The sequence below is a fragment of the Echiichthys vipera genome (genome assembly GCF_963691815.1).
Source record: "Echiichthys vipera genome assembly, chromosome: 6".
NCBI classification, from domain to species: Eukaryota; Metazoa; Chordata; class Actinopteri; order Perciformes; family Trachinidae; genus Echiichthys; species Echiichthys vipera.
This window is the reverse complement of record NC_139831.1, coordinates 2487328-2513371: the sequence shown is the minus strand read 5'-3', so window position 1 is coordinate 2513371 and position 26044 is coordinate 2487328. Positions and strand designations below refer to the sequence as shown.

Genomic DNA, 26044 nt, shown 5'->3' with positions numbered 1-26044 from the left:
TGTAAAAATAGCAACGAGAAAAGGACGAAAGACACACTAATTGTAAGAAATGTGCTAAGTGGCAGTTGAAAGGTTTCTACGGCAATCGCGGCAAATAAAAAGGGGAAGAATGACGCAATCGTCGAGGAGTAGAAAAGAATAAACGACTTCTAGAAAGGCAGTGTGTAGCCTCTAACAGTTTGGCAAGAACCCCCCTCCCGAACCCATTTCAACGTCTTAATGCCCTAAACCTGAACCTAAACCCCCGCCCGCTTACAAATACCCAAACCAGTCCCCCCAGTCTCTCAAGTTCACGCCACCCTCTCCCCCCAAAGTCCCCTGACACAAAGATCCCCGCCTCCCTTCTCCCCGCAGCCTCACCCAGGCCAGGCTGGACCCAGGATAGTAGGGTTCGTTTGATTCGTTGTTGTTGTTTTTTTGTTTACTTCTTGAACATGTCCTGTAGAGGTCCGGGCAGAAACTTGAGGACGGTGTCGAGGATGCTCTCTTCGTCCTCTTCGTCGTCATCTCCGCAGCCCCGCGGGATCGCTTTCTTAGGGCGTGTCAGCGACCCCTCGCAGGCCTGCTCCATGGCCGCCTTCTCCTCCGCCTCCTTCTCCTCCTTCTTCTTCAGTCCGTACTGAACAGAGAGAGGACAAGAGGTGATATGCGGGGGAAGTAGTGGTAGAGTATTTCAACAGAGGGTTCAGCAGAAACTTTGCAGGTCAAATTAAGTTGTTGCTATGAATAATTGCAGAGTTGTATCGTATTTAAGGAAAATTTAAAAGAGTTGCAGTGTCACATGATCACCAGAATATAATGCCAATTTGGACAGTTGTTTTTTATGATGGATACCAAACGCTTATTAACCAATCATAATACTGTCTACGGACCAGCACCGACGGCGCAGCTATGATGTTGCGTGCATTATCTTGTGGAAGAAGTGAGCATCAAGCCCTGCAAGGATACCTCTCATGGCTGAAAACAATAGGAAAAACACATTGATATATGAGGATTTAAGTTTGTTAGTGCGCATGCGCGAAAGTTGCACGCTGCCTGTTACTGCTCCGGTCTTTAAGTTTGCTTTTTTTATTCTCTTTTGTTCGGTCTGTTTCTTCACCCTAGCTTCTGTGAAGTTCTGCCCTCTACAATGAGGTTACTTTCGCAAGTTTTCACGTTTCTTTTCATGCTGTTTTAATCAATGCTGCTTCCACCGGGACAGGCTGCCTTTGTTTACTCCGGAGAACAGCTGATTGCGTTAATGCTGGCCGGCATAGCGACCAGACCAGCGGATATTCTACCCGAACTCTGGAGAAAATCACATTGGGGACGAAGAGGTGGGAAGCAACGTTGGGGCAATAGAGGGGAGTTGAGAGGGGACGGGCTTACGGAGAGGAGAAGATTTAAGTTGTGTCTCCCCTCTGTTATGGGTAATGTTCGGTCTCTGTACAACAAAATGGATGAACTGATGGCGCTAACACAGACATTGGCTTTCACAAATTTGGAGGCATGAGGGCATAATGTTTAATTGGTTCATAACAAGGACACAATAAATATGGGAAACAAATACAACAAATCAGCAGGGAGTGGAAACGGACGGCCCTTTTCCCCTACAGCAGTTCACTTTTGCGATATTTTAGACAGGGCGGCAATTCAGACTCTCCTCAATGACACTCATCTCATCTCATCTCATCTTCAGCCTCTTATCCAGGGTCGGGTCTCGGGGGCAGCAGCTTTAGCAGGGGACCCCAAACTTCCCTTTCCCGGGCCACATTAACCAGCTCTAACTGGGGGATCCTGAGGCGTTCCCAGGCCAGTGTGGAGATCTAATCTCTCCACCTGGTTCTTGGGTCTTCCCCGAGGCCTCCTCCCAGCTGGACGTGCCTGGAACACCTCCCTAGGGAGGCGCCCAGGGTTCATCCTTACCAGATGATCCTGAACCACCTCAACTGGCTCCTTTCAACGCAAAGGAGCAGCGGCTCTACTCCGAGTTCCTCACGGATGCTGAACTTCTCACCCTCTGTACCATCTCATTCCTTATTTAGAGAGACTTTCAAATGGATGGGGACCCCACACCCTTGTTCATGCTCTGCCAAGTTTTATCAGACCAACTAAGGCCATCTCCTGATTCTGGTCCGGTCTTCATGGCGCCCGGTGCCTGTCAGCCCGCTCCTTTAGCCAGGACTTTCCAACCTTGCCTAATACACTGTCCTTGGCCTGGACATACTAACCTGCTGATATCGTGTTTTTACCCCGGCACACACAGTTCAGAGTTCAGAGTTCAACAGAGTTTATCGCCTCTTTTTTTAATATTCATGTCTATAAATTTTAATTTTTCTAATTGCATTGGCTTTCACAAATTTGGCTTAAAGAAGAGTTCTTACCAAAAAATATACCACAAACTTAAACGCAGCCAAAATGATCAAAATCTGCAAAACAATTGAGTTTTTCCCCAAGGGAGGCATGAGGGCAAACTGTTTAATTGGTGCATAACAAGGACACAATAAATATGGGGGGGGGGGCGTGTGGGAACTTCCCTACCTTGTCCCTGATGGTCTGCCGTACTTTTTCCCTCTCGGCCTCCATGCGGGCGTGTTTGGCCTTCCTCTCCTCCTCCTGCTGCCTCAGCGCCTCCTGTCGCTCCTCCTCCTTCTTGGCTGCATCCGGGTCCTTCTCCTCCTCCCCACCCAGCATCTTACCCATGTCTTTGGTGGCACCTGGACAGAACAGAAGACATAATGTTTTACCCTGACAATAAGTGCTGGGGGGGAAATACTAGATACTTTCATTTCGGAGGAACACCTGCCGAGCAGATTTGGATACCTAAAGGAAAACTATTTAAAGGGCAGGGTTAAACATGTACACTAATTCCTCCTCCTTTGACACTTCTGTGGGGACGACGGGGTTCCCTGAAGATCCGCATGGCGCCTTGGAAAACAAGATGGAGGAGGAAGACGAGCCAGCTGGAAAAACTTCAAAGACCCAGCGAGACAGAAGAAGACACGTTCTTCCATCTGCTGTCGGCCATCTGTCCCTCCGCATCCAGGTATTCACCCTCACTTTGAAACGCACCTGAATTAGTCATCACAGATTTACATACATGGTGCTTTAATGTGGCACGACAGGAAGAGGGCGCTGTTCTTCCACAAATGAAAGAGGTTTAGAATTTCTGGTTCAAGTCGGCAGAGAAGTCAAAACATCGTTTCATCATCATTTCATTTTCAACAGGAAGGAGATGAGGTGTTGGATGAAGTGATGAAGTAATTAGTCAATTAACCATCAGCGTCCTGTCCAGGGTGGACCCCGCCTCACGCCCGATGTAAGCTGGGATCGGCTCCAGCCCCCCCACGACCCCGACAGGGACAAGTTGAAGATGAATGAATGAATGAATGTCACAACAGACAAACTGCCTTTGTGCCTCAGTGCTAACGTTTGTGTATTCACCATGTGCATGAAATAAGAATAATCCCTAGAGCAGGTTGACTGGATGTTGTGGGGTTAATGCCTTGCACAAAGGCGCCTCTGCTAACCTCACGTCCATCTGCACGTCCATCTGCACGTCCATCTGCACCTAATACAGGCTCGCCTCTTTATCCGTGACAGAAGCTGCTCTGCAGACGTGAAAGCGACTCCCTCCGGCCTATCAATACTGCTGCTGTTACCTCCGTCTGATCGATAGTAAATACAGGACCACCTGAGTGTGTATGAATTATGGATCCTCCGGCAGAGAGAAAACTTCATCTGGGTATTGATCTTCCTCTCGGGCGCTGGCGAGAGGAGAGCCTGGCTGCCGGCCTGCTTTGTGCCTTTCTTTAAGCCAAATACGTTTCACCGCTGAGGAGATTATTTGAGGAAAGGCTGTATGAACAATGGAGAGCTGCATGTTTTGTGCAAAAATCAACTGATTTACAGATGTGTCTTTCACAATGGGCCCAGTAGCATCATATGATGGATATGGGAGTTGTAACCACAGGGTTTGGCCGCAAAGGAGGGTAAATAGAGGAGAAGCCACAGCGTCGTATCTTTTCTTATCATTGGGGTTCAACATGTGTGTCAGAATCTAAGGGCGCACTCCCACTGTGCCTCTGTCCCGTGCCCCGTGCTTTAGGGTCCTTGTCCCCCCCTCCAGGCCCGTTTGTACTCACACTACCTGGGTCTCGGTGAATGCTTCTTGCTGCCTATACGTCATCACGCCGTAACACGTCACACGCATTGATGACGTCATGGCGATGCGTGGCTTTGTTTCCAGATCTTTCCGTAGACCTCAGAGTTTTTGTGCGTCTTGTCGACTGTTTTTGAATCTTTTCATCGACCAAATCTGCAGTAAACACTCCACCTCCGCATCACACCAACGTGAACCTTTCGCCGCCATTGTTTTAAATGTCCGCGCATGGTCCCTCCTTCTTTTTTCTATGTCCCAACAGGCGCACATTAAATGACGCCGTAGGCCTCGTGCTCGTGCTCGTACACGTGCGCACGCTCGTGCTCGTACATGTGCAAACGTGCTTTACAAAAGCCCACCTCTCCCAAACGGGCCGTGGACGGCAATCTGGCCACAGTTAGGCGCGGTGTGGTTGTACTCACACTGGTCAAACAAACCAGGCTTTACCCGTAAAACCTGTTTGGGCACAGTACGGATGGACAGTGTGAGTGCGACCTAAGACTGTCTTTGCCTTGGGGGCTCGCATTGACCCTTATCGATTCAGGGTCACACCATGGCCTTTCCTCAGGTGCCACAGGCCCTTTGTTACATTTCTAGACTAATTGATTGATCAGAATATAGTTGAGAGGTTGATTGATGATGGAAATAATCAAGTTGTCACCCTAAACTAGGTCATAGTCGGCTTTTCTTCCCCGTCTCTCTCGTCTGAGCTATCCAGGTTTATTGTTTTGTTTTGCCTGAGTTTAATTCCCACTGTATTTTTGTTATGTTTCAGTTTAGTGTATTAAATATCATCTAACTGCTCTCCTTCTCCGTCGTGTCCTTTCCATGTAGCTCATAGCCTAGAGCCGGGTTCTGTCATAATTGGGGGCTCGTCCGGGATCATTATGTCATAACCTGGCTGTAGGCCATGACACACACATATGGAAAGGAGCGGGCGATTGTTCAAAACAACAATGGCGGCTCCTAAAGAGGTTAGCGTTGATGCTGCGATAGCATCAGTTAAATCAGAACTGAAGAGAACGGCACTGAACGCTCGATGGAAAATGTGTTTTCGCTTCAGTTTGATTGACAGATAGTTCATCCAGTCATCTGTCAGGTATGTTTTGAAAGCATCTGCTCTCTCAAAAAGCATGTCACTGCCTCTTTACGCACACAGGAGCCAAGGGGAGAACATTTCTCAAGGTCTGGAGTAAATTACTCAGAAGAAAAGTGCGGTTCCCTCCTGGGTTTGTGAACCCAGGGGTGGCTGGTCCTGGCGCTCGGCAGCGGACTCATACAGCGGCCCTAATTGCCCTGCAGCGCTGTGTGGTGGCAGCAAACTTGAGGATGACAAATTAGCACTCAGCTGGTGGGGCGGGAGGGCCCGCTGGGGAGCCGGGTTAAGGTCAGACTGTCCGCTGTGTGTGCTTCATTGTGTTGAAACACACACCATATGCACAGGAACTCCGCGGAGTGTGTGTGCAAACACCTTGAGAGCAAGCGTACAAACACTTTGTTGTTTTTACACGTTATCTGTGTTGAGGATACTTCATTGAATTAAAATAAAATGAGAAATGTCAATAAAATAAACAAATTCAACATGTTCTCCAGTTTTTCCATCCATTCCTTGAGTCTGTGTTTGTATTATAAGATATATTTAAAGCAGTTTCTGTGCAGGATAATCCCTCATTGGGTCATGTTTCAAGAAGTCTGAAGACGCCAGATCTGTTAAAGTTCTTAGGTTTTCACTGGCCTCACTTCATATTTGTATCTGTATAAAAAAAGAAGCTTAAAAGACACGTGTGGGATGAGAACCAGTGGGGCGTAAGTGACATTTTGAGTTAAAAATATCAAAATAAAGCTCTTGATGAGCAAAAGGGTTCATGTGAAAAACCAGAAGACCCTGAAAACAGCGAGCGATTTTTGGGCGTTAGTGCACTTTTAACCCTCCTGTTCTCCTAAGGGTCAATTTGACCCCATTTAATGTTTAAAATCTCTAAATAATAACGTCTTTTTTTGTGTTTTTGCTTTATATTTATGACTTTTCCTCATTTTATGGGTACAACTCATGAAAAACCTAAAATTATCATGATTATATATATTTTTATATTGTTCTTATCGTACATGTACTTGTGGCATCGGTGTTCCTTTGGGTCAGTTTGATAATCTGGATGATTTAATCATTATTATTATTGTTTATTTTACAATTCAGATATTATATGAGGTCAAATTCATGCTGCTGTCCTTGATAACGGACGTTACTTTCATTCCAGATGTTACAAATAACACAAAATAGCACTTAAAATAACAGACTTACTTTAAAACACACACACAGAAATCCCTCCATGCAGTTTAACATCAGTAATATTTTTCATTTTGTTAAATAAATACATAAAGTACCCGACTTCACTTGAGTCACACTTTGATTATGATCATTTTCCAGATGTTTAAACTGCTACGGTCAAATTGACCCCTAGAATAAATGGTGTTAGTGAAATTTGAGGGCAACAGGAGGGTTAAATGAAGGATATTACAGATAAATATCCCTTCTTCCCGTCCAACATGAGATGAATCCTTGTCCCTAAGATCATTTATAAATGGGTTCCAGGTACTTTGAAACCTTTCCAGGGTTCCCACTCTGTGAGATATCAAATCATCAAGTATTTTTTCCTAAAAACGGTCATTTTAATTCACCGGTTGGCCCAGAAATGACACATTTAACCTGCTCACCGCTCCAGAAATTATAGACTTGACGATAAAAAATGTTTTTAAAAATATATATTTATATATTTTTTAAGTAAATGTCAAAATAGTGTTATTATAATAGTATATTGTCAGCCACATATTGGATTCTATACACAAAACCCGACCAGAGGAGGGAGGAGACTCCAAGAGCATGAAGATGAAGACGGTCGATGAAAAGGCAAAGTAATTATGACGCCACTCTCCAGAGAAGTAAAGCGTTTTCCCTTTGACCCGACCGTGTCTTCAACCTTCACGTGTTCCCTCCCTCCATCGTCCACTGTCCTTCACTTCCGTCTTCTACTGTTCCTCTTCTATCCTTTCTTTCTTTCTTTCCTTTCAATTCGGGGCAAAGTGCTCAAACGGCCCCAGTCCTCTCATTGTGTTGTGCATTCATTTGCTAATTACCTCACCCTCGGTCTTCCTGTGGGCCGCATCTTTGTGCCACGGGGGCTCGAACGCACAAAAGCTCAGAATTGATGGTTACAACGCAGCTTTCTGAACGCCTCAACGGACGCCAAACCAGTGGGCCGCCCCTCTGGATACAGTAGATTTAGTAGATTAAGGAATTAAGGATGCAGTAAAACATTTCCTTCAGAGTTGTAGTAGTGAATAAACAACTATAACATGGAAATACTTAATTAAAGGTTGAATATATGGAATATTTATTAAAAGCTATGTTTTAATCAATGTAAAAAAAACACATGGGGCGTTTTGAGGGGTGCATAATGAAAGTATTGCTTTTCCATTGTCTGAATTAATATTTTAGTTGTGTTTTTCCATGGTAGCAGCCAATAGCATTGGGCATTGCTGGTTGCCAGGGTTGTCTGTTGTTGGGTGCAGCTACTGTAGGCTGGCACTGGGTGAAATGGAGTTAGCCAATCCTGCAGCTGCTTGGGAGCCTCAGTGAAGGGGGCGTTCTTTGTCCCAGCAGCTGAGTGAGCGGAGACGGGCAACAACCAGAGTCACTATAGGCCGAGCATTCACTCCATGGACTGAGAGAAAGGAGAGGAACGCCATTCAAACGCACGCCCACATGGCTACGCTGCTCCTTGATGCTAACATTACTTTCATCTGCACTTAGCTGGAGCGGCTAACGCTAACAGCTAACGCTAACTGTCAGTCAAACTCCTCTAATCCTTGTTTTGATGCTGTGGTTTTCTGGAGGGGACGGGTTCAAACAGGCTCAAACAGACTCCGGTCTCCTGGAGCTACTGGGCCGGGTCTGACCAACCTGGCAACCCCACTGCTGGACTTCTTTTTTGTTGTTGCAACTACAATCTTGAAACTCTAGCTGGCGGAGTTCTGCTCATTCTCCGTATTCAACCTTTAAGGTTTACTTACCAACACTAGATGTTAGTTCCAATGACAACGGTTCACGGCTGGCTACTACTACGCTGGGTCATAAATATGTGTTGTTTTTATAATTTGGGTGACACGTGGCTTCAATACTTGCGGAAAAAGGAAGAAGCGAATACTCTGATAATGATGCTGCAGCTCAGAGACAGACAGAAGAAGAGGAGGTTGAATGCTTGTTAGTGAACCACATCAGTGTTGCTGGAACGCAGCTCTGCAATCCGTGTATCGTCTCGGGCCGAGGCCACAGAGTGCAGACGGCCTCTCTTCAACCCGGGGATGTCATATAATATTTATCTGAGCGTGCAAACATATCTGAGCTGCTGTGGCTTTGCACCCCGGTCCCTCCACTGCAGGTCAGGGAGTCTGATTTCTACTGTCTGGCAAGCAGCGAGGGAAGTGAAGAAGAGATAGAGAGTAAGCAAAAGAGAAACGAACGCAAGCTAAAATAAAAAGGGTTCGATGAAAATGATGGGATTACCAAGAGCAGTGAAGGGAAATTGAACATTTGCAACTACAAAATCGGGGCTACACGGTGGTGTAGTGGTTAGCACTGTCGCCTGAGCCCTTCTGTGTGGAGTTTGCATGTTGTCCCCGTGTCTGCGTGGGTTTTCTCCGGGTTCTCCGGTTTCCTCCCACAGTCCAAAGACGTGCAGGTGTTGGGTTCATTGATGACTCTAAATCACCCGTAGGTGTGAATGGTTGTCTGTCTCTGTTCGTCTCTATGTGTCCTGTGATAGACTGGCGTCCTGTCCAGGGTGGACCCCGCCTCACGCCCGATGTCAGCTGGGATCGGCTCCAGCCCCCCCCCCCCCCGACCCCGGGATAAGCGGTTGAAGATGAATGAATGAATGAACTGCAAAATCCTTTTGTTTTAGAGAAAATGTGACAGAAATCCATTCGTCAGATCCATTACATTGTGCCGCAGTGACATTTACAGCCACACTGCCTCCGCAAAATGATCCATGTTAATTTCCTTTTCTTCTAAAGAAATAAAACTTCTCTACGATAAAACAAGATGCTGGTATTTTCAGATCTACGCCCTGTTGTTTGAAGGTGTCGCATGCTTCTCCGGGCTGCACGTCAGCATCATGTCTCAGACTGAGTGGTGACTTGAGTGGTTAATAAAGATGCACGTATCTTACGGGTCCAACAAGTGAAGTCAGTGGTGAAGAGTCTTAACCCTCCTGTTGTCTTTGGGTCAAAATGAGCCGCCACTGTGTTAAAAACCAAACAAAAATCCCCTAAACGATATTTTTTTAACTTGAAATTTTATGACTTTTCCTAGATTGGCACCAACAGTAGAAAAAGTGAAATGTTGCTTTTATTCACATTTCCATGTAAGCTACAAAAAAAGGTACAAAGGTCGTCCTGGGGTCAAAAAGAGTTGAACTCAAGGTCACAGAGTTATTTACAAACCACTGAATGTTTCAATGTTTGAGTTGTTTTAATCAGTCGCAGACGTAAACAAGACAGATCATGGGGTCTTCTCACGGACTGCTGTGCCTTTGATCAGTCTCAGATCAATGAGTAGCAGACGTGAACGAGACAGTAGCAGACGTAAACAACACACAGGTGTTATCGCAGACTGCAGAGATTATAAAGGTGCTGCAGACGACAGGGCCTTTTTTTTCTTTTCTTAAGCTGTAGAAATGAAGTGAAGAGGGAAAACTCAGTTATTCACACATTTTGTGGTGAATGACAAGTTGTTTCTTCAAGCAAGATGAAATTTTTAAGTGTTTAAATTCAATTAAGCTGCTTATATTAGGGGTTTAGTGAAGACGGGTCATTTTGACCCGGAGGACAAAGGGTGTATACAGAAAATGAGGACAACAGGAGGGTTAAAGCTGCATTCTCTCTAATGTCCAGCAGGAGGAGACTCCACTTAAAGCTGCATTCTCTCTAATGTCCAGCAGGAGGAGACTCCACTTAAAGCTGCATTCTCTCTAATGTCCAGCAGGGGGAGACTCCACTTAAAGCTGCATTCTCTCTAATGTCCATAAGGGGGAGACTCCACTTAAAGCTGCATTCTCTCTAATGTCCAGCAGGAGGAGACTCCACTTAAAGCTGCATTCTCTCTAATGTCCAGCAGGAGGAGACTCCACTTAAAGCTGCATTCTCTCTAATGTCCAGCAGGAGGAGACTCCACTTAAAGCTGCATTCTCTCTAATGTCCAGCAGGGGGAGACTCCACTTAAAGCTGCATTCTCTCTAATGTCCATAAGGGGGAGACTCCACTTAAAGCTGCATTCTCTCTAATGTCCAGCAGGAGGAGACTCCACTTAAAGCTGCATTCTCTCTAATGTCCAGCAGGAGGAGACTCCACTTAAAGCTGCATTCTCTCTAATGTCCAGCAGGAGGAGACTCCACTTAAAGCTGCATTCTCTCTAATGTCCAGCAGGAGGAGACTCCACTTAAAGCTGCATTCTCTCTAATGTCCAGCAGGAGGAGACTCCACTTAAAGCTGCATTCTCTCTAATGTCCATAAGGGGGAGACTCCACTTAAAGCTGCATTCTCTCTAATGTCCAGCAGGAGGAGACTCCACTTAAAGCTGCATTCTCTCTAATGTCCAGCAGGAGGAGACTCCACTTAAAGCTGCATTCTCTCTAATGTCCAGCAGGAGGAGACTCCACTTAAAGCTGCATTCTCTCTAATGTCCAGCAGGAGGAGACTCCACTTAAAGCTGCATTCTCTCTAATGTCCAGCAGGAGGAGACTCCACTTAAAGCTGCATTCTCTCTAATGTCCAGCAGGAGGAGACTCCACTTAAAGCTGCATTCTCTCTAATGTCCAGCAGGAGGAGACTCCACTTAAAGATGAATTCTCTCTAATGTCCAGCAGGGGGAGACTCCACTTAAAGCTGCATTCTCTCTAATGTCCAGCAGGGGGAGAGTCCACTTAAAGCTGCATTCTCTCTAATGTCCAGCAGGAGGAGACTCCACTTAAAGCTGCATTCTCTCTAATGTCCAGCAGGAGGAGACTCCACTTAAAGCTGCATTCTCTCTAATGTCCAGCAGGGGGAGACTCCACTTAAAGCTGCATTCTCTCTAATGTCCAGCAGGAGGAGACTCCACTTAAAGCTGCATTCTCTCTAATGTCCAGCAGGGGGAGACTCCACTTAAAGCTGCATTCTCTCTAATGTCCAGCAGGAGGAGACTCCACTTAAAGCTGCATTCTCTCTAATGTCCAGCAGGGGGAGAGTCCACTTAAAGCTGCATTCTCTCTAATGTCCAGCAGGAGGAGACTCCACTTAAAGCTGCATTCTCTCTAATGTCCAGCAGGAGGAGACTCCACTTAAAGCTGCATTCTCTCTAATGTCCAGAAGCTTATTGTCTGTGCTAAAATGAACTGAGTAATGCAACCAAGTAATCTAACTTATCTACTAGTTTGGGTCATGACTTTACGTGTATATATGAAAAAACACTGTTACAAAATAACACAGATTTATATTTTCTACTAAAAACATTTGACCTGAGTGAAACTGAGCAGAACTTCAGCACGAGTTGAATTTTTACAGCTCTCACGAAAATGATAAGAGAGATAAGCAGATGTTTTTAAATTGTTAAATGGTTTATTTATTGTGGGAGGAAACCCAGGACTCTCAAGTAGACAGGCAGGCCAATCACTGGTCACTGCCCCTATAGTCTCTCCAACGGTCTCTGTCTTCCAGAGGCAGGCCAATCACTGGTCACTGCCCCTATAGTCTCTCCAACGGTCTCTGTCTTCCAGAGGCAGGCCAATCACTGGTCACTGCCCCTATAGACTCTCCAAGAGTCTATGTCTCCACTCCACGTCTGAATGGTGCGGGGAAGATCTTGGAGAAGAAACTGCGGACGTCGCCCTGCTTCTTTGGCATCAACAGGTGGTCTCTGAAGGAGAAGACGATGCAGTTATCAACTGCTGGTTCATCTAGAGCCATTGAAGCCAGCACGATCTTTGCAGAGCCCCACTTCTTGCAAAGGTCTTTGAACACAGCTCTGTGCAGGTGTTTGAAAGTGTCCGGGGTGATTTCAAAATCTGCTCCCTTGACTTTGGACCATATCTTGTCGGACAGGCGTTCGATGATGGTCTCTGGGTTTACAGCTGGGGTCTTTGCTTTGGTGGAGGCCCGATGAACCAGCTTGTCCACAAGGATCTTGACGGACACTTTCTTTTCCTGTAGCTCTGCAACATCCTGCTGTGTTTGTGACACTGAGTCCTTCAAAGCCTGGATCATCATGTCCCTGTGGATGTCAGCCTGGGTGTACAACCACCATCTCATCAGTCCCAGGTAGTGCCTCACTTTGCGATATATGGCACCGTACATGGTATCGCGTGATTGGGCAACTAAAATGGGACCTTTAGTTTGTCCTGGGACAATCTGAGGGATGTTCCCCTCTATGATGTTGTTGTAGAGGAGATGGCAAAGTTCTTTAGTGATGACCAGGTCTTCACCTTCCTTCGGCCAAAGCAGAGAGTCAACAGCGGAAGAGAAGGACTGCATTGAAGCCTCGGTTTTGGCTCTGGCATCAGGGAAGAATTTGGTCCTCAGCTGCGCCGCCATGCCATGGAGTGACAGTTTGGCAAACTGTGTGGAGTTAAAGGTCTTTATCCTGGCCCCCACTCCGTCCATGGACAGCTTCTCTCTGGAGTCTGTCTCACTTGCAGCATCTTTCTCTTCCAGACGCTGAAGCTCTTCAACAATCGACTGAGCGATTTCATCTGCTACAGTTTTAATCTCCAGGGAGGTGTCAGATCGCTGCTGTTGACGCTCAGAGTCGGTCATATCACGCAGGAGAGGCTCTGTGATTTCATCGACCTCTTTCCTGATGAGTTCCTGGACAGCTTTAGTCGTTGCGATCACAAAGTCGTCCTCTGATGCTCTTGAGTTGCTCTTCTCAGGAGTCTTTGACCGAACAGATCTGCTTGTTCTTGGCCTGCGCAAAACCTTCCTCTTGCCCATGAAGGCTGTCAGCATACAGCAGGCATGACTGACCATCCCGTCGAGTGTTTGAGGGGGTGTCACACGCTCGTCGAAAGGCTCTGCGTCCACACTCGCACAGATGTTAGAGTTGATGTTCTCCGTTACCTCTGTGATGATCATGTTGTTCAGGCGTCCTGAGCTGACGCAGAGGACATGGTCTTTAACATCCAGAACCTCAGCAAAGGTCTGAAGGAGTGTGTTGCCCACACTGGACCGAACAAACTCCTCTGAGATGACTTTGCTGTATTTATGGCCCAGCGTCTCCAAAATGGACGTCTGCACGAATGCGATGAGGTCCAAAATGAGTTCTGCAACCATGATTTTGGTGGCGTTATCTGCCACTCCTTGTTTTAGCAGTCCCTGCTGTTCCACTTTGATCCTGTTGAAAAAGGATTCAATCAGCGGACGGACTTCCTCCACGGTGATCGTCTCAGCCTCTGGCTCTGTGATTCTCAGTCTACCCATGGTGATTGGATGAGAACAGATCGTCTGCGGTACTTTCTGTCTTTTCTAGTTTGCTCGTGGCGAAACTGCGTCTGTCAAAGTAACTCGATCAGAAGTGTCTCCAGGAGGAATTTACACCGCATTTATAAGCCTGAGGCGTGATGTCATCAGAGCCATTCTAACTGTCTAACTGTCAAACTGTGATGTCATAGTTCAGAGGAATAGACTCTTCCTTGACTCCTCCCCCAAACAGCAGCATAGCAACCGTTGCTAGGCTAGCAGCTTTGTTTAAAAGCTAACCATATTTTTAGACAAAAATAGATATTGTGTATTTTTTTACGACAACAATGACTTTGATTGTAAAAACAAAACTGTTCTTCATTCGCAAATGCAAATTTACTGAAAAGAAACCACAAATACAACAATTTAAAATAGATTTTGGACATTGTATTCAAATATTACATGGACTTAAACTTATAATCCTTCAGATTTCCATCTAATTAATTGTGTGTTAAGTTCCTCTCCATCACAGAGTGAGTTAAAACAATGGTGATTCATCAGATGACCCACTAATGAAAGCACTTGTTGCCTCTTTGCGTATTTGAGTTTTCCAATTTGTGTGTCTGTGGAGACGTTGCCTCTCTACATGGAAATAAGAGAATCGGGAACTTCCAACTTCTGAATCAGACTTGTAGTGAGGGCAGAAGTGTAATAGGAACATGTGTGTGTGTGTGTGGATTTAAGAGGGGAACATATAGGGGACGGACCGGAAGTAGAGCGGTGAATGTGTGTCAAAAAAGTTTACAAAAGATCAACAAAAATAACAACAACACAGAAACCGCGGCAAGACGGAGGGCTGTTACAGAACAGGCTCACCTGCAGTTACATCGTACCGCTAGAAACAAGGTATCTTAAATCTTACGGAGTACAACTTTGACGGGGAGGCGAATATTTATCTACACGTGTGGCCGCGCCTTCAATATAGGTAGTAATAACCTACTGAAGTTTAGGCAAAAGACAAACAACTATCTGGTTGGTTTAGAAAAAAGACGCTGGATTTGCTAAAAAATTATGTTTTTGTTTGCTACCCAACACAAACAATACTTTAGTTCTGTGTTTGGGCTCTTATGCCACGTCACCTTACTTCCCTATTTGCTCCAGCGATAACCAATACAGCCACGAGAGGTCACCGCCAAACCACAGACAAACCGTGGTTGGAAAGCTGCTTGCACAGTCGACCTATACGGCTGTTTTCTGGTGGTCTGTTTATTCTGCCGTAGATTAACTCTGATAAAGACGGAAGGAAGATAAATTATCTGCAGCTTTTCTCAAAATCTTCTTGCAAACTTAAGTTAAAAAATAAGAAAGCGAAGGAGGATGGAGGATGGTTCGGAGGAGAACTCAAGACAGAGGAAATCAGAGAGACAAAGCACGGACCATTGACTCTCCCTCCAGCCGGTCGGATGGATGGCAGTGCTGCTGGATAATTTGTTCAGGGTGGAGGGCTTTGAAAAATAGAGCTCATTTAAATAATGGATGACCTCCATCTCCAAATTACGCCCTCATAAGTCACATGAACGCCTGGTGTACTGGCGGAAAGACCTGCCACATCGATCAGATGGCGGCCTTGTGGTTCCACCGCTGCACGGTTATTGCTTTAAGCACTAACTCCTCAAAACAGCTGAAGTGCTCTTGAGCACCGTAAACTGTATTGTTCTGTGTGGAGTCTCTCGTCAACTAATCAACCCGCCCTGTCGGCTTCCTGTTATTGCACCTTCCTCGCCTGTTGCTCGTCCTCGTGCCGCCTGCACAGGAAATGAAACAGGGAGCTGGACCCGCCTGACTCAGGACCAGTTCACGCTGATCGTTCAGAGATTATCTCAACGTTATCTTTTACACGAGCTGCTTTATGAGAAAAGGCGAGACATTCACATGTTTGATATCCTGAAAAGGGCAGAAAGGGCCACACATATCAGGGACAAAATAGGCATGTGGTTAAATCGTGTCACCTCTTTTTATTTCAAATACCCACATCAGCAACATCTCTCACATGTGCTCGATCTTATACAGTATGGACGCGTTCTAGAGGACGAAATGAATTGTCTCTGGAAAGTCCCCTGACATTTTCTGCCAGTTCAAATGAACCTTGATCTTTGCTCTTTTTAAATGTAGCTTTGTGCAGAATAACCCAGGGTGGCTTTTGTGTCTACTCAAGTCGCTTCTCGTCTGCCAGAACTTCTTAGCCTCGCGGGCTTCGTTGTATTTTACTCTCAGATCAGTCTGGTAAAGTGCGGCAGAGAAAATTAGGCAAAGTTTGCCAAGCGACCGAACCAATCAGCGTTGGTTTAGAGGTGGATTTAAGTGAAACGAGTGTAAACAACATGGAGGCTTCCACGGATGAGATGAGCAGCTATGGAGCAAGCCGTTCACTAACTCTTTGTTCTCTGGATCCTTCTGTTGAATATGGACCGGGCTCCTGAAATTGGGCCTTTGATCCGTAAATTCACGTTAAACACAAAGGGAAAATATCCTTTACCCACATGTTGTTTCCTTTCTGAGCTTTGCCTCCACGCTGTTAGCACGTCACACACTTAAGTCATCTGATTGGTTGGTTTGGCCCGTATGTTGGTGATAGACAGATGGTTTATCCAATCAACAACCAGGATTTTTGTCCCTTCCCAAAAGATCTCCAAAGGACAGTTCCCGTATGGATATGCTGAGCAAATGGCGGGGTCAGGTTAAGAACTTCTGTCCTGTTCTTTGATATCTGTTGGTCAGCGTCAGATCAATGCCATTTGAACTGTTGTGGCACCAAATCTCTCAGTCCTCTCACAAAAGAACTGATCTATTGTCACTCAAAGCATCTGCAGGGAATTACTCCCGCTCCAGGCATGCAAGTAAACCTAAAGGGGCTACAGAGGGTGGACAGACAGAGTGGGCTGCCTGCCATGGAGCTTAAGGGCGTACTCACACTGTCCTTCTGGCCGAGGCCAAAACCGTTTTTTCAGCTAAAGCCTAGTACCTTTAAGCAGTGTGAGTGCACCCGCTCTGCGCACAACTGCGGCCAGCTGGCCGCGCACGTGTACGGGCACGAGGCCTACGGCGGTTCTGACATCATTTTATGTGCGCCTGTTCGGACGTGCTTGTACACGTGCCCACGGACATAGAAAATAGAAGGAGGGACCATGCGCGGACATTTAACAACAACAACATTGGCGGCGAAAGGTTCACGTTGGTGTGATGCGGAGGTGGAGTGTTTACTGCAGATTTGGTTGATGAAAAGATTGAAAAACAGTCGACAAGACGCACAAAAACTCTGAGGTCTACGGAAAGATTTGTAAACAAATCCACACACACGCGATCAATGCGTGTGACGTGTTACGGCGTGATGACGTATGGACAGCAAGAAGCATTGGCCGAGGCCCTGGCAGTGTGAGTACAAACGGGGCTGGGGCGCGGGGGGAGAGGGAGGGGGGACAAGTACCCTAAAGTCCGGGTCGCGGTACGGAAGGACAGTGTGAGTATGCCCTAAGTTAGCGACCTGCAGCTAAGTTGTAGTTTGCAAAAAACACTTTGCTTGAGACACATTGAGACACTACACATTATAACACAGTATTAACAACAAACACTTTCGATGTTAGTTGCTTGACAGAGATATTTAGTCTTCAGTCAAAGTGACCAAAGTGTTGCACTGACGGACAAACACTACAATTCTTTTAGTAGGAAAATCGGTCTATGGATCCCCCTCCCTGTCCTGGACTGATTAATCTAAACCAACGTGGAAACTCTGACAAATCCGATTTCTAATTAAACAACCAGTAAATACAATCTGTGGCCCGCGGCTGAAATCTATACCTTTAGTCTGGACAAATGAAATGTTCGGGAGGTGTCCAACATCTAATGACATTAGCGAGGTGTGTGTGTGTGTGTGTGTGGGTGTGTGTGTGTGTGAGTGCAGATAAATTGGACCAGAGTGGATGTGCTTCTGAGCACATTTATACCAATATACCATTGTGTGTTGTTCTGAAAGAGCAGAGAAAAAGTCTTACAACACGAGGTTGTTGCTCGTAAATGTGAGAAAATTGCATTCATTATTCAGTATCATTCATTCATTCATTCATTCATCTTCAACCGCATATCCTTGGGTTGGGGTCGCGGGGGGACTGAAGCTGATCCCAGCTAACATCGGGCGTGAGGCGGGGTCCACCCTGGACAGGACGCCAGTCTATCACAGGACACATAGAGACGAACAGAGACAGACAACCATTCACACCTACGGGTGATTTAGAGTCATCAATGAACCGAACACCTGCACGTCTTTGGACTGTGGGAGGAAACCGGAGAACCCGGAGAAAACCAACGCAGACACGGGGACAACATGCAAACTCCACACAGAAGGGCCCCAGCCGGGATGCGAACCTGGAACCTTCTCGCTGTGAGGCGACAGTGCTAACCACTACACCAAAAAGCCCAATTAAAACTACGTAGTCTTTTACTGACTATAGTGGAAATAAAGTTCAATTGCTACAGTGTTATTCAATGAATTCCAATTAATTACCAGTCTTTTATGCGCACATGCTCATTGAAAAGGTGCAAAGGTGCAAAGATGCGGCGGGCAGAGCAAATGCAAGAATGGCATTCGTGCCATTTGTGTATCCGCGTGGGTTACAATATTGGAACTCAAACTTGCACCATTAATGGGGCGTGAAGTAAGGGGGCACTCATGCATGCTTTTTGCTGCCTATACGTCATCGCGCCGTAACACGTCACACGCATTGATGACGTCATGGCGATGCGTGGCTTTGTTTCCAGATCTTTCCGTAGACCTCGGAGTTTTTGTGCGTCTTGTCGACTGTTTTTGAATCTTTTCATCGACCAAACCTGCAGTAAACACTCCACCTCCACATCACACCAACGTGAACCTTTCACCGCCATTGTTTGAAATGTCCGCGCATGGTCCCTCCTTCTTTTTTCTACGTCCCAACAGACGCACAGGAAATGACCTCAGAGCCACTGTAGGCCTCGTGCTCGTGCTCGTACACGTGCAAACACGCTCTACAAAAGCCCACCTCTCTCAGACGGGCCGTGGACGACCAGCTGGCCGCAGTTAAGCTCCAGAACGGCTCCTGATTGGACGTTGTTGTAGTGGGATTGTTTTCTCAACTGCTGTTTGTTTGGTCAAAATTTAGTCGGGTTCCTACGGAGATTTTTTTGTTCAAGGAAGTTTCAATTTCACCTTCAATTAATATAACACACCCAGTCACACGTAATAAATGTATTTGGCTGCTGCAAAATCAATCCCGTCGGGTGATTTCTATGCATGAGAAACACTGCGGGGTTGTCGTTAGATTGATGTCCTGACACGCCCACTTAAACAAAAATGCACTCCTATTGGCTGGAGTACACTTCATCTCAAAATGGTCTTGTGCGTGTGTGTGTGTGTGTGTGTCCCCGGGGGACCAAAACCACGACTGAAACCTCATCTGTGTGAGTGTGTATTTATTCATGGAGGGCCAGCTGCGTCCCCCGCGAAATAAATGCCGGTCGGCTCCTGGAAGAAAAGGTCACCGCACTAGACAAGACCTCTTCAGGAGGTGAATTACACTTCAATCTGGGATTGGATGGACAGAGGATGAAGGGATAAACTGATATAGTGTAGACTATTACACACAAAGAAGAAGGGAGGGAATAAAAGAAGGTAGGTCGTTAAGAATAGAGGGATGTTTCACGGCAAGAAGGACAAAAGGAGGGAAGGAGTGGAGTGGAGAAAGATGAAGGAGAGTCAATTGAACCACGTCTGCAGGAGAGAGGGATGAGTGAATTAGAAAAGAAGGAGGGATCAAGCAATGGGGAGCAGGGGAACAAGCTAGGACGAAGGAGAATAAAGATAGATACTCTTAACCGTGCAATTTCAATGCCCTAACCTTAATCATCTGAACTTAACCGTTCGGGGTTAATGCCTAACCTTAACAGTCGTCATCGCAAGACTTGGGTTGCCATCGAGACATGACCCTCTGAAAGAGACCAGATCCAAAGGACAGTCACGCCAACCAAAACAGCCCTGAGGATAATCAGATCTGAGCCAGAACAGGGGGGGGGCGGGGGGAGAGAGGGAACAGCAACGCCCAAACCCAATGACTGTGGAGATAATTTGGCCCCAGTCAGAAGAAATGAGGTAACGGAAAAAAGAGAAATTAAGAGGGGGAGAGGGATTTAGGTGCGTTAGGGAATAAAGCACGGGAGAATCGATGGAGTGAAAACCAAGAGTAAGAAATGAGGAAATGGAGATGTGTGATGGGCGAGGGAGAGGAGGAAATAAAAGAGAGAGAGAGAGAGAGCGCGAGGGCTGAGCTATAAAGGAATAAATCTCGTTTCATTCTGGCTGGTGGTCACTGAGCTGATGAAGCTAGATGAGAGGGTTGATTTAAGGAGACATTGACCCTTGGCCCCCGGGGGCCCCCCTCGCTTACAAGAACATTCACACAGACTTTTTTATGTTGCTCTCACTGAATCAGTCCCATCTTTAGTACGATGTACGAGTCACCGGGGGCAGACATGAAAAGATATGAACTGATAAGAGAATTAGTCTCTGCAGGATGCATCACCATATCCTGTTCTTATCATACGGTGTTTTCCCCCAGCATGTTAACGACTCCACTGGTTTCCCGCTTGAAGGTGCGTCTTCAGTGGTTTTTTGGGGCTACGGCTTTATGCTAGCTCTGTATTTTGGCTGTTTTTGTTTTGTTTCCCTGTCATTTTTAAAGGAAACAACAGGGGAACGTGAGGTTACTGGGTGCTGAGCTAAACTCCCAAAAACCTTCAACTGATAATAAACTTTCTTTCCCTCATGATGGCGACATGGACGTGCAGATTTCAATGGTTGATATTTAGAGAGCAAGGTGGTCGCTAGCTGATATATTTGTGGGTGGATTGCTTACTCCAGGTAGGGAATGAGTCCTTACCCCAAGTGAAGGAGTTCAAGTACCTCGGGATCATGTTCACGAGTGAGGGGACGATGGAGCGTGAGTTTGGCCGGAGAATCGGAGCAGCGGGGGCGGAGCTGCAGTCGCTCTACCGCACCGTTGTGACGAAAAGAGAGCTGAGGAAGGCAAAGCTCTGGATCTACCGCTCAGTCCTGGTTCCTACCCTCACCTGTGGTCATGAAAGCTGGGTCAGGACCCAAAGACGAGGTCGCGGGTACAAGCGGCCGAAATGTGTTTCCTCAGGAGGGGGGCTGGAGTCTCCCTTAGAGAGAGGGGGAGAAGTTCAGCATCCGTGAGGAACTCAGAGTAGAGCAGCTGCTCCTTTGCGTTGAAAGGAGCCAGTTGAGGTGGTTCAGGATCATCTGGTAAGGATGCACCCTGGGCGCCTCCCTAGGGAGGTGTTCCAGGCACGTCCAGCTGGGAGGAGGCCTCGGGGAAGACCCAGGACCAGGTGGAGAGATTAGATCTCCACACTGGCCTGGGAACGCCTCAGGATCCCCCAGCTGGTTAATGTGGCCCGGGTTTGGTCGGCAGAGTTCACGTCTAAATGCAAGTACTTCATTATTGACACTTTGGTAATATTAAACGTGACTATTAAACATTTTAACTACATTCAAAGGTCAGAAAAGACGGAAAAGCAAAATAGGTCCTCTTTAAGGATTGCGCGACTTGTTGCTGTGAATAAGTCATAGAGTGTGGTCTTTACCTACTGTTTATGTAAAGTGTCCTGAGATAACGTTAGTTGTGATTAGGCACTGTAAATACAATTGAATTGAATTGGTGTGGTGGTTAGCACTGTCGCCTCACAGAGAGAAGGTTCTAGGTTCGAATCCCCTTCTGTGTGGAGTTTGCATGTTGTCCCCGTGTCTGCGTGGGTTTTCTCCGGGTTCTCCGGTTTCCTCCCACAGTCCAAAGACGTGCAGGTGTTCGGTTCATTGATGACTCTAAATCACCCGTAGGTGTGAATGGTTGTCTGTCTCTGTTTGTCTCTATGTGTCCTGTGATAGACTGTAGTCCTGTCCAGGGTGGACCCCGCCTTACGGCAGATGTCAGCTGGGATCGGCTCCAGCCCCCCGCGACCCCGGGATAAGCAGTTGAAGATGAATGAATGAGTGAAATGAACATACATTACTTGATCATCTGCATTGTCTGTGTTCAGTTGCAGGGTGTTTTATTTACAGTGCCAAATCTCAAGTCGCTGTACGTATGGAGTAGGTTTAGACCACTCTATGGTTGATTTATATGATCTGGAGACCCAACACTTCCCCCATGAGCAACAGCAGGTGGTATTGCAGAAATCTTACGCACAGTTTCAACGACAACTTTCTTTTAAACGGCAGGAACGTCAAACAGACCCGACACTGTGGAGGATGGACATCTGCCTAATGACCCACATCCTACAACCATCCCAAATCACAAATCTGATAAAGGTCTTCCTTGTCAGGAGTCGCTGTGGGGTCTGGGGACGCCTGTACAATGGTTTTGAGCCCTGTAAGCTAGTTTAGCTGGCAAAATGACATCATCGCCCCGAATAATCGGTCAGGCTCAGGGTAATTAAGGACGGGTGTGGACAATGTGGGTCAACAGTTGAGCACTTACCACCCAAAGCTTGCTTCATTACAAAATCCATGTTTCCTGCTGATTCGTGGTCGTTGTTCTTCTCAAAAGCAAAGGGAACTGAGCATGTAGCCACCAAGCCTGGGAACTCGTCTCACTTTCCCCTTCTTCTGTGGTGATGCGGAGCGTCTTCAGTGACCTGAGAGAAAAGAAATGAGACACGATTAAACGAACGACCCCTGGAAGCTTTTGCCTTAAACACACATTGATTGAGAAAGCGTTGGGTTTACAATTTCCCCTCCAACGCCGTCGATAGAGGCACTAAACACGGGGACACATGTCAGGTATTGGACGGCGGATCACACTGATGTTAAGACAACAGATAATGTCATCTTCTTAACACTCTCCACCCTGTGACAGGAATCCCATTCTGGGAAGCGCCTCGATCAATACCGAGGCCATTTGCTCCGAGTCACTTATCTTTGTGTAACTCAATACGGATCAGTCATCTTCTGTTGTTGCCGACCGGTCGTACATATTTCATGGTAAATGAAACGATGCGGTTGGTTTCTGTTTGAATCCATCACTTTCATATATGGCACGCATCCACCCATGGATATGTGCACGCATAGAAACAAACACTTAGCGCAGTGAGTAAGGGCGCACTCCCACTGTCCTTCCGCACCGCGCCCCAGGCTTTAGGGTCCTTGTCCCCCCCTCCAGGCCCGTTTGTACTCACACTACCTGGGCCTCGGAGAATGCTTCTTGCTGTCCATACGTCATCACGTCGCAACACGTCACACGCATTGATGACGTCATGGCGATGCGTGGCTTTGTTTCCAAATCTTTCCGTAGACCTCTGAGTTTTTGTGCGTCTTGTCGACTGTTTTTGAATCTTTTCATCGACCAAATCTGCAGTAAACACTCCACCTCCGCATCACACCAACGTGAACCTTTCGCCGCCATTGTTTTAAATGTCCGCGCATGGTCCCTCCTTCTATTTTCTAAGTCCGAACAGGCGCACATAAATTACGCCAGAACCGCCGTAGGCGTCGTGCTCGTACACGTGCAAACGTGCTCTACAAAAGCCCACCTCTCTCAGATGGGCCGTGGACGGCCAGCTGGCCGCAGTTATGCGCGGAGCGGATGCACTCACACTGGTCAAACGAACTAGGCTTGACCCGGTTTTGGCGTGGTGCGGAAGGACAGTGTGAGTGCGCCCTGAGAGAAATAACTCGCATCCAGATTTTGTCATTAATATTTCATGAACGAGGACAACCCATCGTCTCGGTTGCAGAAGCTACTTCCTGGGTTTCCACCACAGCTGGTAATGGAAATCACTGTGTGTCGTACTGTTGCCACGATGAACTGAACGTAAAAACTATTTTTTTTAACGTTTGTTAACAGTGCAGAGTGATATTTGCGGTCTTCGAGCAACATTTAAAAACCCATTTCAATTATTGTTTGCTCAAAAACTCTCGGCTGTTGTCTCATCTCATCTTCAGCCTCTTATCCGGGGTTCGGGTCTCGGGGGCAGCAGCTTTAGCAGGGGACCCCAAACTTCCCTTTCCCGGGCCACATTAACCAGCTCTAACTGGGGGATCCTGAGGCGTTCCCAGGCCAGTGTGGGGATATAATCTCTCCACCTGGTCCTGGGTCTTCCCCGAGGCCTCCTCCCAGCTGGACGTGCCTGGAACACCTCCCTAGGGAGGCGCCCAGGGTTCATCCTTACCAGATGATCCTGAACCACCTCAACTGGCTCCTTTCAACGCAAAGGAGCAGCGGCTCTACTCCGAGTTCCTCACGGATGCTGAACTTCTCCCCCTCTCTCTAAGGGAGACTCCAGACCCCCTCCTGAGGAAACACATTTCGGCCGCGACCTGGTTCTTTGGGTCCTGACCCAGCTTTCATGACCACAGGTGAGGGTAGGAACCAAGAGTACCCGGTAGATCCAGATCTTTGCCTTCCGGCTCAGCTCTCTTTTCGTCACAACGGTGTGGTAGAGGGACTGCAGCACCGCCCCCGCTGCTTCGATTCTGTTGTCGAATAGTAAAAAAAAGACCTCCAATATCTTTTCCTTCATCATTTATAAAGACTTAAAAAAAGACAACAGCGGTGCTCAGTGAATCCCACCGCGCTTACACTCGGCTACGTAGTTAGAAGATGGAAAACATTACATTAAATTACAACACATTCATTCAGCTGACTCCTCACTGAGCTGTCAGTGAGGAGGTCATGGCACAGTGGACGGGTCACCCAGACACCCAGGACTTTCACACCTAAGTTTGACACCTCATATAAAACCAAAACTTAATGTTGACTTTTTAAGTTACACTACGTTCTTTGGTGTTTTAACCTTAACCACGATCTGCTCCTAAACCTAACCAAATAACATCCATTCTGTTTGAATTGACAACGTGACTCCCAGACCGTTAAGTGATGCTAACGGCAGTGGTTAGACCTTCGTCACCCGTCGTGGTTGAGCCCCTGTTTACTGTCACTGATGCCCTTTGTTATCCGTTTGATAAACTCCTCGACTGCACCAGTGTCAACCAAGATGAAATCCTCCACATTCATTGCACCTGGCGAACCAGAACCCCATTTCCATTTTGAAGCAGGAGATCAACCCCCCCCCCCCCCCCCCCCTCCCCCCGCCGAGCGCCCCGGTGTCACTTGCTACGCCAATATTTGCCCGAGCTGAATGGAGCCGGGATGAGATGGGAAAGGACGGCAGATTGAGCTGCGCGGCTTATTTCTGGGAGGCATCGAGGGAGACGAGGCCGAGCGGGGACCACAATCCATTTGTAACTGTGACCGAGTGCTTCAGGGGCTGAAGGGCCTCATTTCCATACACACACACACACACACACACAGACACACACACACACACACAAAGAGGACACACATACACACACATACACGATTTCATTAACAAATGTACGCTGATAAAGGATACGAAGACCACACACTGATTGTTTGAGGAGGGTCTTTGCATGCAATAATGTGTGTGTGTGTGTGTGTGTGTGTGTGTGTGTGTGTGTGTGTGTGTGTAAGTGTGTGTACAGGCGTTTTCATCCTAATTTTAGAGGTTAAATCTAAAGATGTGTGCACACTCAGGTCCTGTTTTAATTGAATTTCACTTTGCTAACAGCAACAGTGAGGTCTGAGTGAAGGGCGACTGTGGCTCAGTGGAAGAGTGGATCGTCCTCCACTTGAGAGATCGGGGGTTCGATCCCTACATGTCGAAGTGTGTATTTAGAGACGTGAGTTAATGTCACATTATTTTCTGTTACTCTGTTTCTTGCTGCATCTCAGATCTTAAGGTCTTACAGTAGATGATAGACGGGTTATACAGTGTGTGTGTGTTTGTGTGTGTGTGTGTGTGTGTGTGTGTGTGTGTGTGTGTAGCCTCTGGTGTTTGTTGTCTGGCAGCAGAACATTTCTTTTATCGTTACTGAAACAGACTCAAGGACACGCTAATGGAATAAAGGAAAGATGTTGCTTTCAGACAAGGACATCTGGGAGAACACACACACACACACACACACACACACACACACACACACACACACACACACACACACAACCACACACACACACACACACACACACACACACACACACACACACACACACACACACACGTGTATTGAGGGCATATGGTTCCTAACCTTGACATTAACGTCACATCTGTAAAAAAATAAATGTTTGCGTTCACTGTGTCTCTGTTTCGTCGACCTTTATTAAACAGCCTACGGTTACGGTCACGACCTTTCACCTCCGGCTGTTCAGTCTGACGTAACACCCTTTCAAAGTTCGATTCCCGGGTCCAAACGCTCCGTCAAAGTCATATTTTGAAAGGGTGTTACGTCACGTC

The 26044-nt window shown here is 46.9% G+C and overlaps 1 protein-coding gene across 1 annotated transcript; it reads right to left on the bottom strand.

The window, feature by feature from the left end:
* Nucleotides 1–421: 421 nt before the first annotated feature.
* cplx2b (complexin 2b) lies at nt 422–22332 on the bottom strand (the record flags this gene model as incomplete). The annotated part of the gene is made up of 3 exons (XM_083915742.1): nt 22210–22332; nt 2521–2696; nt 422–619 (listed from the first exon to the last, which is right to left on the bottom strand). Exons 1-3 carry the CDS (start codon nt 22238–22240, stop codon nt 422–424), a joined length of 405 nt encoding a protein of 134 aa, XP_083771868.1. The 5' UTR covers nt 22241–22332.
* Nucleotides 22333–26044: the final 3712 nt, after the last annotated feature.